Source organism: Poecilia formosa, unplaced genomic scaffold, assembly GCF_000485575.1.
Source record: "Poecilia formosa unplaced genomic scaffold, Poecilia_formosa-5.1.2 Scaffold657, whole genome shotgun sequence".
NCBI classification, from domain to species: Eukaryota; Metazoa; Chordata; class Actinopteri; order Cyprinodontiformes; family Poeciliidae; genus Poecilia; species Poecilia formosa.
This window is the reverse complement of record NW_006800596.1, coordinates 100,265-117,704: the sequence shown is the minus strand read 5'-3', so window position 1 is coordinate 117,704 and position 17,440 is coordinate 100,265. Positions and strand designations below refer to the sequence as shown.

At 40.0% G+C, this 17,440-nt stretch overlaps 1 protein-coding gene across 1 annotated transcript; it reads left to right on the top strand.

Moving 5' to 3' along the window:
* Nucleotides 1-64: 64 nt before the first annotated feature.
* On the top strand, nt 65-15,735 carry sucla2 (succinate-CoA ligase ADP-forming subunit beta). Its single transcript, XM_007542096.2, has 11 exons — nt 65-175; nt 3,544-3,739; nt 4,341-4,440; nt 5,014-5,176; nt 6,734-6,862; nt 8,241-8,379; nt 9,798-9,959; nt 10,929-11,071; nt 11,285-11,405; nt 12,937-13,025; nt 13,703-15,735. Exons 1-11 carry the CDS (start codon nt 92-94, stop codon nt 13,775-13,777), a joined length of 1,401 nt encoding a protein of 466 aa, XP_007542158.1. The 5' UTR covers nt 65-91; the 3' UTR covers nt 13,778-15,735.
* The last annotated feature ends 1,705 nt before the right edge of the window (nt 15,736-17,440 follow it).

Here is a 17,440-nt window from a genome sequence, read left to right as displayed (position 1 = left end):
CCGACAGCACCTAAAGGTCGCACGAGAGAAAGCCGAGTTTTGAAGCCCGCTACGCATGCGCGTTCGTGACTTCTCCGCTGTATCGGGAGACATGGCGACGTCCCTGATTTGCGGCTGTTTGACGGCTAGCCTGAGATCTTCGGGGGCCAGAAACACTATCAGCTCTGCTTCAAAGGTAACTCCGTCATGAAACGGAAGGAAATCCCCTTGGCTTTTGTAGCATATGTCACATTCTGTGTTGCACCTTCGCCCGACAAATGCAACTTCCTAAATAGTTGAAGGGGTCAAATCTGACATTAGCACAACTCCATAGAGTTTCCGTTGTTTTGGCTAACATGCTAACTAGCGGGACTCTGGCGTTAGCATGGCTAGCTGTCAATGTTAAAGCAACATGAGCGGTCCCACAAGGCAGGTCGCTTCACTGTCGTTTTTCTGGTAGTTTGAATCGGCATAAGGAGGGGATTCTGATGCTAAAGTGGGGCGAGGAAGCTCGGTGACCCTCCCGGAACCAGCCGTTGTCCCACAGCTGGACTGGACCGTTTCATTTGTCCCACTGAGTCCTTTGGGAAAGATCTGGGGGTAAATCCTCTCAGCCTCTGTTTGGACAGACAGCAGTTTTCACTGATACCTGAACACGTAGCGGCCTGAAAAAGCACAGAGAAACCTTGAGATGGAGAAAATATATTTATCCCATTTAAAAACTGCTTTTCTTTTTGGTTTAACTCCAGATGGAGGCAAAAAAAAAAAAAAAAAATCAGTTCTTAATGTCTCATGTTTTGATATCCCTTGAACTGATTCTCATTTTAGTCTGAACGTTTAACCCTTCCATTCGAGATGCACCAACCAGATCAGAATTTTATCATTTGTAAATGATGAAAAACATTAATAATTTTATCTTCTTCTTCATAGTTATGCACTACTTTCTGCCGTGAATTTTGTGGTTGCTATGCGACAGTAGGTAAAATGGTTCAACCTTACTTTTTCAAGGCTGTTGTTTTAGGTTTTTTCCAAGAGAATTTATAAACTCAGACTTATTGTAATGTGCAGGAAATAAAAAAGGTCGGTGGCTGTGCTAAAACTTGGAGGAACCTGGGGTTTTAGTAGTCTCGTGATTCACTTTAAATGTGTTTGCAATACACTCTATTTTGTCCCTGTTATGTTCAGATGTATACGAGAATTTTGTAGTATGCAACTAGCGTATGTGCAGCTGTCAAAGTATAAAAGAGTTATCAGAATCAGCTGAAATGATTAGTGCTACTTCCTGTGTAATTTATACCGAAAATTAAGATAACTAGCTTTATAATTATGAAGTTTACCATAGTGTTTTTGTGCTGTTATGCTTGGTCTGAGTGTGAAAACGGCCATGTTTGAGTGTCAAAATAAGTCACAGAAGTGTTCTTAAATTAGAAACTGTTAATCATGCCAAACGCCGTTTGTCATATTATTAAAATATGCCTTTTCAGTTGTATTTATCTAACATTTAGATTCTTATAGAAGCCTTAAGAGAAGTCCTGCTGACTCAGACTGAGTAACTTTTTGTTTCACATCCTCAGCTGGGTTTCCAGTGTTGCTTTTTCCAATGCTATTGGCAGTAAACAGGTCTCAGATGTTGCAACTAAGTCATGTACACACGTCTTTTTAAGAAGGAATATTGCTTAAACAAAACAAAATGTACACACTGGATTAGGTTTCAGAAAAGTTTTCATCCACTTGAATCCATACAAAACCACCCATGAGCCTTGTTTTAAACATGCCAAACCCATAGGGAGCAGTGTAACATACAGCTATGTCAGCTAATTGGACTGCTTCAAAACAACCACAGCTTCCTGCTAGAAATCAAACATCCTTTTAAATAATGTGTTAAAATATAAAGTTATTAAATACGAGATGATGTAGATTGGGAATCATGAAAAAGAAAGTATGTGGACATATTGCTGTATTATTTGTTGCAAACTGCATTGCGTGCGACCCTGAATCTCTGTTTTCCCATGTACACAGGCACAAGTTTTTTTTAATCTCCACTTTGGTTGGAGTTTTGTTAAATAAATTTTTTTTGTGAACAGAATGCAATACATAGAAACTCATTTAAAAAATCAGATTTTCCAGATATCTGCTGACTTGCAGACTAAAGGTAAAGGCAATTTTATTTATATAGCACATTTTCAGCAACACAAACAAAATAACAAGCCAAAGGAAAGAGCAAAAAAAAAAGAGAAAAATAATCTAATGTTGATCTAAAGTATGTAAACTAGGAGCTCCTGGTCAGGGTTGCTAAGTATCCTCTGGTCTAATTCCATTTCTGGGTTGGAAGAACTGGAGTCTGAAAAATAGTCTAACAATGTTGATCCAGAAGTTTCCTCTGGGCTTCTGGCCTCTGCTTCTAAATAGTGAGTACTCTACAGTTTCTGTAAAAATAAGCTAAAGAGTGACCAACCTAATTCCTTTTCTGGGTTGCAATAATGGGGGTCTTTCTGTATTATAATCTAGATGGTGAGTACTTTACAGTTTCTAAAAAATAAACTAACGAGTATCTAATAAACTAGAGTATCTGGATTCCAAGTTCGTTCTAGTTCCTTTTCTGATTTAAAAGTGAGTACTCCACAGTTTCTAGCCAAATAAAATGAACGCCTTTGTCTAGACCCAAGTCACCCATCAGCGTAGTGGTTTAATAGAATCTTTTTCCTGCTGTTACCTTTCAATTCATTTGAAATAGTTTAGCTGTTCAAACAATATATTGTTGGTTCATTTGATCAGGTACAGATCCCGGCCTCCACACACCAATGGAGATTGTTTTCCACACCAAAAAATAGAAGAAAATCACTGAATTTAAAGGAGCAGTTTATGTAAAATTGACTTTTATTTTTAGCTTTATATTCTAACTTTATTCCCTCATTAAGGACAAACCTGGAGTGTCGCTTTGATTCTTTCATACATGTTTGAGAAATCCTTCAATCTCCCGTGGCAACCATTCAGATGTGCCAAACACCTTGGTGGAAATTAGCTCCGCCTTCAAGGACGAAGCTCCTCCTCAAAGCTCAAAGCTGCAGTTTCCAAGTTTCTGAGCTTCCGCCTCACAGAGCAGCCCTCCTCCGCGACTCTCCCACTCAGCTCCTTCAGACTAGCCAGCACCAATTAGCAAACACCTGATGGAACTGCACATCAACTGAGCTCATTACAGGAGCTACTTCACAGCTGGTATAGATGTTGTTAAAGGGTTAATAGAGGAGCCATGATGTGATGACTTCCTGAGGGCGGAGCTTCAGAAAGAGCAGGAATTTCTTAAAGAGACAAAAGCGTTAAATCAGGAAGTCAAATTTCTTTCAAGTCATATTTGATATATGTAGCATTTTTTCCGTTTGACTTACACAAACTGGATCTAATCATAAAATCTCTTTAATGACGGTAACCCAGCTGGTTCATCTTATGTAGGATCTGACACACGTCCTGTAGAGACATGAACAGTAAAATAACATGAAGACCCACATGTTTAGCTCTCATGACAATATTTGTCTGTACTCATTGGATGGATGTTTGTGTCCTCAGGTCCTTGGAGGCTCCACGGGTCTGTTCGGTGGCCATGTGTCCCAGCTGCAGCCTCCCCACCTGCAGCAGCAGCAGAGGAACCTCTCCCTACATGAATACATGAGCATAGGCCTGCTGAAAGAAGCCGGCATCTCCGTACCGGCGGGAATGGTGGCCAGCTCCTCTGACGAGGCGTACGATGTGGCCAAGAAGATCGGTAAGAGAAAAACGACAAAACAACAAAGATGTGAGGGTTAGAGGATTGGAATGAACAGCATCCACTAAAGGTTTTGTTAATGATTTCTTAATTAACTGACTAACTCGATATTTCCAAGCTGCAGGCAGAAAAACTATTGACTTGTCCTCGTAAAAAAGGAGGACAATGATTTTGTCCTTAAGTTCCATGTGACTGATGTGTAAAGCATCGGTTAATTATTCTCGTGGAAAGATGATCATCAGAGGATGAATGGGAGCAAATATTTGATGTCTTCGTAAGCAGCTCTTTCATTCCGACATTTTATTATTAAAGTACAAAAATTTGAGATATGCTGAAAAAGTGGAAGCATAGATTTCTGAGCTGCTTAAATCTCGTATTCATCACATAAAGATGAATCTTTTCTGAGGTTGTTTGCTGTCATCAACAAAATTTCTTTTTGAACATGCAAGTTGTGACCAAAGGCCAAATTGATTACAAGTTTAAGATTTAGATCCATTTTCTAAACCTTAGATCTTTTCTGACAATATTCTTCAGTAGTTGAGTGTTTCTGTTGTTTTGTCCTTAGTCATGCGTTTTGTTCTGGCATCGTTTTTGGTGTTAGGTTCTAAGGACCTGGTGGTGAAAGCTCAGGTTCTGGCCGGAGGCAGAGGGAAGGGGACGTTTGAGGGCGGACTGAAGGGAGGAGTGAAGATCGTCTACTCGTAAGTACAGACACTGAACGCAACAGACGCTACAGTCAAACTGGTCATCTTTGTCACTCCAGAGTGTCATTAATAACGTCAATGTGAATGTTGTGTAATAAAAGGAGACTAAAGCCTGGAATTGGTTATATTTCCTATAAATCTGTCTGAAATAAAAACTTATATTAGTTTGTTGTATTTTCTACCAAGTCTGCAGGAAAAACTACAAGTAATATGTTTGTTGTTTTTGTACTTGTAAAATACGGAAACGGTTCAGGGCTACCAAAAAAAATGTGACTAACCAAATTCTGACATTTTTTCCTCAATCTTTTCCCCCTTTTTTAAATCAGTTTTTCTTTCTCAAAAATCTGACTTTTTCTGATCAAGCCAAGAATTTAAAGTTTGAACTTTTTTCAGTGGCCTTAATCCTCTTCACAGTGACAAATACAACCTCTACATATGTAGTAGATATTATTTACATATGTAGATAAAACGTATGTAGACAAAACCATTGTTTTGGACTTATTGATGGTTTATTTAAACAATCCTCATCATCGTCCTCTTTAAATTTTCCTCCTTTTGTTTCCTCTGCAGCCCAGAAGAGGCTCGGGAAATTTCCTCTCAGATGATTGGTCGAAAACTGTTCACCAAACAGACCGGGGAGGCGGGTCGGATCTGCAACCAGGTGTTCATTTGCGAGCGCAGGTACCCGCGCAGAGAGTACTACTTCGCCATCACCATGGAGAGGTCTTTTCAGGTACTGGGGTTAAATAAATCTGCTTTTTTATGCTGCCAGAAGCGCGAACTGCTTCCTGTTGACTTTTTAAACTGTTTTTCCTTTTTTTTAAAAAATTTTTTAATATGTCACCTTTCTATAAATTCAGACGTTGAATGAACCTGTACAAGGTTCTGCACAAGGTTTTGCTAACTAAGGCAGATCAACACCACTAGGGGGCAGTGTTGTATTAAAATTAAGCCTTAGTAATTAATACTTTCTACATGTTCGTTACATGAGGAGTCCCCGAAGAAGCGTTCCTGATTCAGATTGGTTAAACTCAGCGGGGGCAAAGTGAAGTGTAAACATTCCAGAGATTAAATCTTTAATTAACCAGATTTGAGATTATGACCTCAATCTAATCTGCTGCTCTGCCAGTCATTCAGCAGGGGAACAGCCCTCCTGTTGAAGTGGACAAGGCTTCACACGCTTATCTAACTCTGGGGGATCCTGAGAACTTCCTGTAGAATAACGGGTTTGTTATTATTATTGATATATTTAGTCCTGGAATCTTATTATTGCTTTTATCTGCTGCAGAGGAAAACAGCAGGGATGTTTGTGTTCAGTTCAGGAGACGCCCAGAGAAAGTGGCATTTCAGCCAACCTGTGATGTCACATTGTGTTACTGATGCAGCTGTGTTCTTAAATCGAACGCGGCTCGTCAATGCGTTCACAATCAGTCTGTTTCAGTGCTGAAGTGATTAGAGTATTGTGGTGTAACTGAATGCCCTCAAACGAATTGACAAGTCATTTGATTTTTGACTGCGTTAATAACGTGTTATTCTGTGATAAGAATGTTCCCCGTCGTTTTGGGGTCTTTGTTTACTGAACAATGTGACTGTTTGCTGGTTTGACTATTTTTATTTATTTATTTACATTTGCTGCTCAGAAAGGGCAAACAAATTGTCTGACTGGTGCCGAGCGCTGTTGTGATTTTGTGGTGAAGAGTCAGACGAACAGAAAACCCAAATGATTTCAGTGAGCAGCAGAAAGTATCTCCTCATAGGCACAGAGTTCCTACACAACCTGAAAAATAACAGAACTTGATTTATGTGTTTTCCAGCAGTCCATGTCGCATTTATATCTGTCTGTCCATCTGTCTCTGTCTCTCTGTCTTTTTCTTTAAAGAAAATGCAGGAACCCTGTGGACAAAATTCATTGAGCCAAAAAAAGGGGAATATTGGAAATTTAGAAAAATTTTTTAATATGATCACAAAAATGATTCATTCAAAGTAACACTTGAACTTTTTCACACTACAGCTGGAATCCTCAGTGTATATTCTTTTTTTTTTTATGTGAACGATCAACATGCTCAGTATGTGGAAGGAAAATGGAAAGAGGTTTCAACACTATTAAGGCACCTTCGTCTGTTAGTGGCCCAAACAAAGTCAGAATTTGAAAAAGCGACTACTTGTCGCTCGGCTCTATAGAGAAATTTACTGATAAACCAGAGAGTGAGTTGGACTGAGACATGAATCCTCTCTAAACTTTTGTCGCGTGTACCGACACTAGAACCAATGCTTTCCTCTCGTCTCCCAGGGTCCCGTGCTGATTGGCAGCTCGCAGGGGGGCGTGAACATCGAAGACGTGGCGGCAGAAAATCCAGACGCCATTGTGAAAGAGCCCATCGACATCGTAGAGGGCATTAAGAAGGAGCAGGCTGTCAAGGTACGACCAACAGGCACAAAGCCGACTGGAGATGCTTCAGCTGAGGCATCGAAGAGCAACAGAGGCGGCGGATTCTGAGTGGACGCTGCTATTGCCATGGCGATCCTACATCTAAAATAGATACAGACTGGATCCTTGAGCTTTAAATTGCTGACAATAATCTCCTGTCTTCTTCAGTTTTCACATTAACTGCTGTTTCAGCATGTTTTGATTCCTCACTGGCATCCAGTTATTTTTTTTTCTTAACGCCACGTCTGACCTCTGCTGGTGGAGCCTGGTACAACAGTCGTAATAAATGAATTTTATCAAACTTTTTCTTTTTTAACATAAATAACTTTTTGTTGAAGCATTAGATTAAAGCTGTTTCACAGAACACGTCATGTGTCAGATGGCAAGCTACAGGAAAATGTCACCTGCTGGCTACAAGCAGCTAATGCTAACTAGCTGCTTTCACACTGATCCTGAACAGACTTAGCTTTTCTTTTGTTTTGTGGGGGGGGCTTTGCACAGGGGGCGGTGCTATGGGCTTCTGGCAAGGAACCCGTTACGACTGCTTGCAGTTCTTGTTTTTTTTATTTCTTTCTAATTTAAAAACGAACAAACTATTTTTGTGACCTGATCTGGGGGACCTACACACATTATGCAATTTTAAATGTTACATCAAATGTATTTCAAAATGAGTATTTGTGTATAAAATGACAAACTATGGATTCTTAGGCCTCATCTGAAGCTCCTCTGGGCTTAACTGGACTTCAGTGTTTTAGCTTATTTAGCAGTCAGAGCTTATAAGAAACACAAACCTTTAGTCAAATGACAAAAACTTCAGCATACTCACAGTGGATCCAGTCAGTATCTAAGAGGTGAACATTAAACTGCTTTGATTTTGTAAGATTCAGATTAAATTCTGCAACTTACCACTTTTAAATGTTGATATATTAACTCTGATACCTCTGCTAATTAAGCTTTTAAACAAGCAGCATTTTAAATTATGAAGAACTAAAAGTTGTTATGCAATCCGTTTTGTGAATAAGAACAAAACAGATAAATGGCTGAATTTTAAGTCAGTTTTTACCAACACAGACTGTCGCTGTTTTGATGAAGTGAGTTTAATTTCTGGACCTAAATGTCTCACCAGCAAATAATTATTTAGTCAACTAAAGGAAGGGCAAACTGCTCTGTAGAGATTCATGAGATTTAAAGCTATTCACCTCCAAGAAGGTTTTTTTGTTGGATATTTTTCTTGGTAAAAGCTAACATATTAGGAGTCTCACAGTCAAGCCAGAAACCCAAAGCGATGATCTCATGATCTGTAAATGTCAGCAGCTCATGCCTGCATGAGGTGTGATGGTTTGTGACGATGCGCTCTGCGTTGCCACAGGTTGCTCAGAAGATGGGCTTCCCAGACGCTCTGGTGGACGAGGCGGCGGAGAACATGATCAAGCTCTACAACGTTTTCATCAAGTACGACGCCTCCATGTTGGAGATCAATCCCATGGTGGAGGACTCCTCTGGAGTCGGTATGAACACGCCTGCATATCTGTCACACTTCCACAGCTAACCTTTGACAGGACCAGGACATGCATAAGAACCAGAAATTTGTTCTTAATGACTTTTGATTAAAGACAGGTATAATAATTATTGTGCAAATAAATGTAACATATTTCTCTTCCTGAATCTTGAAACTTTGAGCAGTTCTGTTTGAATTGATGAGCCGTTTCCTCATGAGGGATTCCCCTCAGTTTTCACATTTGTTGCTCACAGATGAATGTCCTTGTAATATTAGTTCAATCATGAGCCAAGTGAAGCCTGGAGGCCCGCCAGGCTAGTATAGTAGTACGCTCAGGGAAACCCTGGGTCATCATTTAGTGTTTCAGCAGGACACGATCCATAAACATCTCGTTAAATAATCACAGAAATGATTCATCAGAATCAAAATCGACCTCCTCCTGCGGCCATCTCGGCTCACACACTTGGATCCTGTTCTAAAGATGATCTAAAGATGTTGTGCTTCACTTTTTTGACAATTTTACTGCGTCAACAAAGGAATTTATTTATTATTATTATGTTTTAGTTTTATTGTCATTTACTTAGACATCTTTACTGCATATCGGTTGCTGCAGTCCAACAGTGTTATTCCAGATTTTGCTTGACTCAATTGGCAGACAATGCTTTATCCTAATTAGTCCATCATTATTACTAAACATTCTTTTATGCCTATGATTATTGGCATAAACTCTGTTAAGGATGGATATGTTTCCATCGACATGCACATGTAGCCTTCAGTAAAGGTTGCTGCTATTTTTGTCCCAGCCTTACGGGAGTTAACTTAATGGCCGTCCTGCAGGGAGAAACACGTCAGTCAGTGAAAATGTTGAAATGATCAAAAGATCGATTTCTCTTTAAACTCTGCGTGTATGCGGTCGCTCAGTGTGACGGGATTAATGGCTCGGCCGGAGGCCTGGTAAATACCGTAGTAAGAGGAGGGGAGCGATGACCTTTGTGGGAAATGAAGAGGATCAGTTTAGATGGCGACTGTCAAAGAATTAGTGCTCAGAATAGCCTGATTTCAAAAGTCACCTTCAAAACCTGTTGAAGTGCTGAGCTAGAAAACAAATCAAAGTTTTTAGTATTTGACTCGCAGGTCAAAGACGATCCAGAAAAGGTCAGTTTTGATCATTGGCCTGTTGACTGCTGCCTCTCTAGTCATTCAGTGTTATTTGCCTAAAATCCCTTGGAGTATTTTACGTTCACACAGCAGGCGAATGCATCAGACTTTCTCACGGCAGTCCTAACGACCCAATTCCGATATTTCCATCCCTCCAAAGCTTTAGTTCCTCAAAGAATCAAGTGAAATCAAACCATTTTAAGTTAATTTTAAAGAATGAAATTAAAGTTAAACTTCCTCTGGTCCCAACATGCCTGTTTGTGTGAACAGTGATGTGCATGGATGCAAAAATCAACTTTGACTCCAACGCGGCGTATCGCCAGAAGAAGGTGTTTGATATGAGGGACTGGAGCCAGGAGGACCCCCGGGACCAACAGGCTGCCACGGCTGACCTCAACTACATTGGTCTGGACGGGACCATCGGCTGTCTGGGTCAGTGTCCTTTAGTTTAGTTTTAGTTTAGTGTGTGTGTAAGGAGATTTGGACTTGTACTTTTTTATATCGCTCCACCTAAGTGTTTCAAAGTAAACGTTCACGGAGTCATTCTGACATTGAAAATCACAGTCCGTTCATGATTCTGGTTTTTTCGTCAAGTGATGGTATTTTTTCAAATGGTTATTTCTAAAATGAAGAAGTCCTTAACTTGAGTGGTCAGTTTCCAATTTCCTTTTAATAATTACAATAATGTAAGATGAGCATTCAAATGTCTTTTTTAACCCTCTTGTGATGAGCTGTTATTGATTATTGATGTTAACAAGCAGGCATGATGTCGTGTTAAGGGGGAAAGGTGCTGTAGAACAGTTCACTAATATTTTAAAGCAAATAGAAAATGATCACTAGTTAACAGAGACTGTTTTATTATCACATGGTTTGTAGGGCTGCACCGATAAATCAGCCCTGTTTTCCTTAATTTTGGAAGATCAGCAATAGAAAGACTTCATCAACTTTTCAGACAAAAAAAAAATTGCAATCGGTGCTTCCTGGTGATTTGCATTACTAGCATTATTAAAATATCTCTTCCTGTGTAGATCTCTAATTTCTGAGATTTGGCTGCACAAGTTAAAGCTCAAAAGGATAAAAGAGAGAAAATCTGCAGGACACTGGACAGACTTCCTGTTATCTACTGGAAGTCTCAATCTCTCTCGGTTGTTTACAAACTTAAAACGCTACAGGGGTCTCTTGAAACATCATAGGAATACAGCTTCCTATTTAAATAGGATGTCTACTTCCTCTGACGTAATGTTGAACATCTCACCGATACTGGGAAAATGGTGAAACTGCATCTTTCTTTAATAACATCTACACTGAAGAGTGTTCAATGAAAGTAAGAGGAGCGTATTCTGGACCTAAATTATCTTTATAATGTCAACTAATCAAACCAACGGGCTCCATCCTCTCCAGTTAACGGTGCTGGTCTGGCTATGGCCACCATGGACATCATCAAGCTCCACGGCGGCACACCGGCCAACTTCCTGGACGTAGGAGGCGGGGCCACGGCCCATCAGGTGACGGAGGCGTTCAAACTCATCACTTCAGACCAGAAGGTAAGAAATCAGCTCCATGTTTCAACCTGGACAAACGTTTTACTGACTACGATGCTCCAGGTTGTTATAATCTCAGGAAAGAAAAGATTTTTAAGGTCAAGGAAGTTTTGGATAAATTGTTTAAATTTGTTTTGTACTTTATTTTCTTAGCTTGTGTAGGCTAAATATTGTTCAGTTTAAAATTTCACATGTATCCCTCACTGTGTAACTCAGGTTCAGGCCATCCTGGTCAACATCTTTGGAGGCATCATGAGGTGTGATGTCATCGCCCAGGGCATCATCATGGCTGTGAGAGACCTGGATCTCAAAATCCCCATCGTAGTACGGTTACAAGGTGCGCCACGCTCACAGCCACAAAGAAAGGGGAAGCTAATGATGCTGAGCGGCACACAAAGAGGGAGACGGGTGGAGGGTTTCTGCAGCACGAAAACTTCCCTCTGATGATGATTCACATTTCCATAATCAGAGCTCAACAGGCGCAGCGTGGCGCCATCAGCAGACACTGGGGGTCTCGAGTTTGATTGTTGTGGTGAAGAGGGAGTGAAGATTTTCATTAGCTAATCTCATTATAATCCGCTTCTATTGTCATGAGCTTTTGAGATAAATAGCAAATGGAGGCTTCTTAATTTGTCGCGTGTCTAGCCTGTCCTTGGAGATTGGGCAAGGAATTTATTCCTGGAGTAACCAGGTGATGAAGATGCTGACTTCCTCTGAAAGGTTTTTGAAAAATGGTAGAAATGAACACAGTGTCTAGGATGGCTACTTGCTAACTATATATATTTGCTCTGCTGAGATGTCAGGATGGAAACTCTGGCTTTGGAGGACAGCATCTGAACTTATCTGTCCATCAAATATCCTGAAATCTGCACTTTTAGTTCTCAATGATTATATAAGGTTTACTTTTTGAACTTTAGATCATGTTATAATGTTATTCCCTAATCACAAACACACCTGAAGTTTTGCTTTGATTCTTTCATGTATGTTTGAGAAATCCTTTAATCTCCCGTGGCAACCATTCAACTGTGCAAAATGAATGGGTGGACCTAGCTCCGCCTTCGAGGATGAAGCTCCTCCTCCAGGCATAAATATTATTAAAAATGTATTTTTGGCTTTACAAATGAAATGTTTCGACTTTCAGACCCAAAAGCAAACATCCCCATTTACTGAACACCCTACTGTATCTGCATAAAATGGTTTGTTCCTTCTCGGCTCACTTCACAGTGACGGTGTTCAGCAGTCGAAGACAAAAACGACTGACAGTTACTATGCTACTAAGAAAAATGATAAAGTTTTCAAAAAAGAGAAAAGAAAAACAAGACGGATAAAAGGAAGGATGTCTGTTGGAGAGGGTGGGTACACTAGCGCGTCATTATCCACCTTTTAGCTTAGTTAGCTTAGCTACAGACCAGCGTTAGCCTCCATTTCACCAGGATTTATTCAGTGAAGGAACATATTTATCAAGATATTTATCTATTTAACTTGTCCATGTACTTTTTATAACTTCCCCCTGTCCCAGTGGAAATGGTGTTCAGTGACATGCTAGGCTAGTTAGCATCATTCCAGGGAGTGTAAGAGGATTTCTCTGTTTACAAAAATACAAAAGTAGGAAATGGAGAAAGCGCAAAGTCATCAGAATCAAAGCCTAGCAAACCGCTGACTAACCTCTTTTCTTAGTTACAGCATTCACACCAGAGAGTGTTGTTGTTGAACATGCTGCATTCACTGACCAGCTGCCAGGTTCTTTAAAATTGTCTGGCAACCAGATGATTTCTCACAGTTCTGGTTAGGGTAGCTTCCTGAACGCAGGATGTGTGTCGATGCATCAGGTGACATCGGCTAACGGCTTCTCTGTAATTTATCTTCAGGAACGAGAGTGGACGACGCCAAAGCTCTGATCGCTTCCAGCCCTCTGAAAATCCTGGCCTGTGACGACCTGGACGAAGCTGCAAAGATGGTAAAAACACACACTTACACACACTTGGCTCTGTCGTTGTTCGTTTGACCCCGACGGTCTGGCTAGGAACCAAGAGAGGAAACGCCGGCTGCCTGAGGAAGGAGGGCGAGTTGTGAGGAGAAGAGGTGTTGATGGTCGGCAGTCGGAGTGTGGCTTTACATTTCCGCATGTTTCTCTTGGGTCACAGAAAATTAAAAATTTTAAAGAACTTGAATGAAGGTTCAATAAAATCCTTGTGCATGTGCAGAATCCTTTGAGTTTATTTTAGTCACATCTTCACTTTCTGCCTGACAAAAAGTACAAAACAATCAAAACTGTACAAGTTCTCTGCAAAAACACAAAATCTTATCAAGTAAGCTTGTTTTCAGTCAGTCATTTTTAAATACAGATCCAAAAAGTTCTAGTTTAACTGGCAGATTTTTTTTACTTAAAACAGAAAAAAATGTCTGGTTATGAGTGAAATAATCTGCAGTGTATCTAGAACTTTTTAAAAATCTATATTCCAGAGTTATAGACTGAAAACCAGCTTATTTATCTTTCTGAAAAGTTATTTCCAAGTTAGTTAGAAGTGTACTAAGATATTTGCAGTAGAAATTAGACCAAAGATGCTTGTCAGACTTTGTTTTTCCAGTGTTCATCATGGTGAGCTCTGATCGCCTCTGTTCTTCTCTTTGCAGGTTGTAAAACTTTCTGAAATCGTTTCCTTGGCAAAAGAAGCTCAAGTGGACATCACCTTCCAGCTGCCCATCTAAGGAGCCCCCTCTTCTCCCTGTCGCCCCTCAGTGACCTCCGCCCCCTCCCCCACTCACCGACAGTAGGACCGACGTCTCCAGATGCGTCCACCTTCATCTCAGTCGTCTCTCCTGATGGCAAGACTCTGAACGGCTCTCACTTCGAGCAAAACTACCTTCTACACGCTCTCTGTTGTTTCCACATCTCAGTCAATCCCACAATGTTTTGTTGCACTTAGGATGATACGCACAAGCTGCTCCCAGCTTCAACCCCCACTCTACTCTCCACAGCTCTGAGAGAACGACTCGCGATCTGTCGGTCTGTTTACTTCCTCACTTGCTTGAAAAACCTGGTTTAAAAAAAAAAATAGCACAGAGGTTATCATCTAGTTCACTGCCGATCACATTTAGCTGATAATCAGTTTCAGAGCAGACACCGAACAACCATTTAGAGCATTCAGAGGTTTCTCTTGGTCGCCATGGCTGCAGAAGGCTCAATGAATTGTCTCGCAATGAACTCTTGACACTTTCAGACTCTGGCTTCCTGATAGTTTGTCATCGCTTCATTCACAAATGACAAGTTGGTACTTAGTTTTTTTTTTTTGAAGCAGGTATTCTGGTGGTCTTTTCAAACACAAGAGTTTCAAGTAAAATGTTAGAATTTCATGACCCAGTCAGTATTTTTTGGTCTCTGATCCAAGTCATTGCAGGCGAGTTTGTCCATCTTCATCTGGTACTTTAATAAAATTTGTGGCTTGTAAATTCATTAAAATAACAGTCAGGAAAGTCACTTTACTGTTGTCACAACCAAAATGAGTTTAGATTTAGTGAACATATATTCAGGTAGATATGTAGAGAAATATTCAGTTTAATCACCACTTGGTGACGATTTTTCCTGCAGTTCAGTCTGTTGAAATGCTAAGCTAACAGTTTATTCTACGTTTTACTTGCTGTTAAGTCATAAGATGTTTCAATTTGGTTTTTCTTTAGTTCCGCAGACAAAATATGGAGAAAAAGTTGTTTGTAATTTTTTTTTACAAACTCGGATCTTTGAATGTTTTAAAGTTGAATGACTGGAGCTTCGGCTGCTTTCTGAACAGGACAAACAGCTGTTTATACTCAAGCGCTAACAGTTCAGATGGACACAAAAACATCAGAACATCTCTGCTTGAAAGCAAATCGTACATATTCTGTTCAGTCCTTTTTGTTCTTTTTGGACCTCACATCCCTTCCTGGTAGATTATACAAAACTTCTATTGAACATATGAAGAGATATTGGATGTTATCCTTAATTGTGTCGTTAGCTTTTAACTTCTCATGTCTGTCACAGGAAACAACCTTTCTACCATTTTTCTTTTTATATATATATATATATAATGCAAAAACTTAAAATTCATAGTCTTGTATTGTTTGAAGCAGTTTTTCCTCCGGTTTTTCCTAATTGGCTGAGGTTGTGTTCAAGAAGTAGGAAGTAAAAGCTGATGATCCCGAGTTTCACATCTTTGTTTTTCCCTTTTTAAACCTCCTGTCGTCTTGAGTGCCGGCTCAAAACTGTTCAAGGAACCACTACTGTTTTTTTTTCTTTTCTTTTAGGTTACAAAAAATGGTTTGCTGCTGGACTCTTCAGCTAATCCGTTAGCTGAAGAGTCCATCTAATATTTGTTTATGTGAAATAAAACCTGCAGGAGCCGTCGCACAGCAGCTGCTTCTCTTCCTTTCTGTATCTAAGGTCAGAGTCTTGCTCGTCTGCGCCCCCTTCAGATGAACTGTGGAACAACCGTAGTTGTTTTCTCTCCCTCCCTCCGTTTCTCCCCTCCGCTTCCCCCGCCTCAGCGTCGCGAACACGAGCAGACATTGTGAGTTGTACGTTATTTTATCTTGTAAATAACCAGACTGCTGTTCTCACTCTGTAACATATTTATGATCCTCTGAAAGGAGTTTGACAATGAAAAGAATAAATGGAGAACAACAGCAAGTTATTTTCCATCTCCAGTGTTTTTTTGTTGGTTTGAATGGTTTGAATACAGAAAGCCTTGTTTTAAAGAATAAACAAAGTATACGTTTTCTAGCCCAGGGGCCCTTATGCTTCTAAATCCTGCCCTGCTGAGGCCAAAACAAACAGTTTTAGGAAGTTATCCGTCATTACATTTTAAAAACATATGCTGAAATAAAATGACATGACCGGAGGATGACCTGCCTCAGAAATCAGTGACCCTTTGACCAATATTTTTATTCAGTCTCCATGGTAACAAGAGTGCTTCTGGAAAGCAGCCAGATTTTGTGAATCTATAGCTTTGGAAGACCTGTTCATATTTGGTTTGTTTATATTTTTAAGATGAAAATCTTGTGTAAAACAGTTTATCAGATAAATAACCACTGGGTGAATGACAGGATAAGCTTTTGATCAGAACTGATCAATCAAACTGAAACATGATATCTGTTTGGATTATCCTGAAATATGGATTTGTTCATGTAGCTTGCCCTGACTAGCTTTAATGTCTGAACTTTTCCCTTTTTTATTTACTAGTTGCCTTCACTCAGACTTGAATTGGCAAATGTTACACTATACTTTACCACTTTTATTATAAGAGAAGTTTATCCATATAACTCCCTATTGTTGTCCAGATGGGAAAGTAGCAGAGCTTTGGTCGTTTGCTGCAGGTCAGCTTTAAGATCCACCAGCTCTGCATCATCGTGTTTGAAGCCATAAAGCATGTGTGTGTTTCATAGAGCAGGAGAGCCTGCTGCACACCTGCAGTTTTAACTTGACGTCAGTAGATGTCACTATATGATCAATTTTAATATCACTAGAGTTTATCCCATATTTATACTTTAGTCAACTTTATCTGTTTTCCACACGTCTACATAATCACTGCTGATTTAAGATTATAAATATCAGTTTAGTTAAGTTATATTCTAATATGAAACTTTTTACATCGTTAATCTTGTTGGATATTTTTCTTGGTCTCAATATTGTTTCCAATAGAAAAAATTTGCCTTTTGTCACATTTTTAAGACTGGTCTTAAAACTTTCCTCTTTGATAAAGCTTGTAGTTAAAACAGCCACAAACTGATCACTTTTTCTAATTTTCTTCTTCTCCAATTAGCATAATTTGCTTTTATTTCAACTGTTTACTTTGTTTCAGGCTTTTCTCTCCATAGAAGCCACTCCTGGCCTTTTGTTCCCTTTTGGCCGTGATTCTTTCCCAGAGGAGGGCGTCGGCTGAGTTGATGCCATCACCTAATCCTTCTCCCTGTTCTGCTATTTACTTTTTACTTTTTGTTAACATTTAAACCACTCCTGCATCAGGTCTTTTTGTTTTTTTGTGCGTCTCTTCTCAAACACCTGGTTGATTGAAGCAAATGCCCGCTCTTTTTGACCAAGGCTCTGGTTCTGCTTGAGGTTTCTTCCTGTTACAGGTGAGTGATTTCCTCTGGACTGTCGCCACATGCATGCCACCCAGCTAAGTCAGAGCTGCAGTTTCCTAGTTTCCTTGCTTCCACCTCACAGAGCAGCCAGTAGCCACTAGCAAACACCTGGTGGATCTGAGCATCTGCTGAGTTCATAAGAGCCACTTCTCAGTACAACGCTGGTAAAATCGTTAAAAAGTTTATAGAGGAGCCATGTTGTGATGACTTCCTGAAGGCGGAGTTTCAGAAAGAGCAGGAGCTTCTTAAAGAGAC

What these genes read in the sequence shown, in the direction of transcription:
- sucla2 (XM_007542096.2), top strand. Translation starts at nt 92, where the DNA reads ATGGCGACGTCCCTGATTTGCGGCTGTTTGACGGCTAGCCTGAGATCT. An exon ending in CGATGTGGCCAAGAAGATCG is followed by an intron (nt 3,740 to 4,340) that starts GTAAGAGAAAAA and finishes TTTTGGTGTTAG; the next exon opens with GTTCTAAGGACCTGGTGGTG. An exon ending in CGGGACCATCGGCTGTCTGG is followed by an intron (nt 9,960 to 10,928) that starts GTCAGTGTCCTT and finishes CATCCTCTCCAG; the next exon opens with TTAACGGTGCTGGTCTGGCT.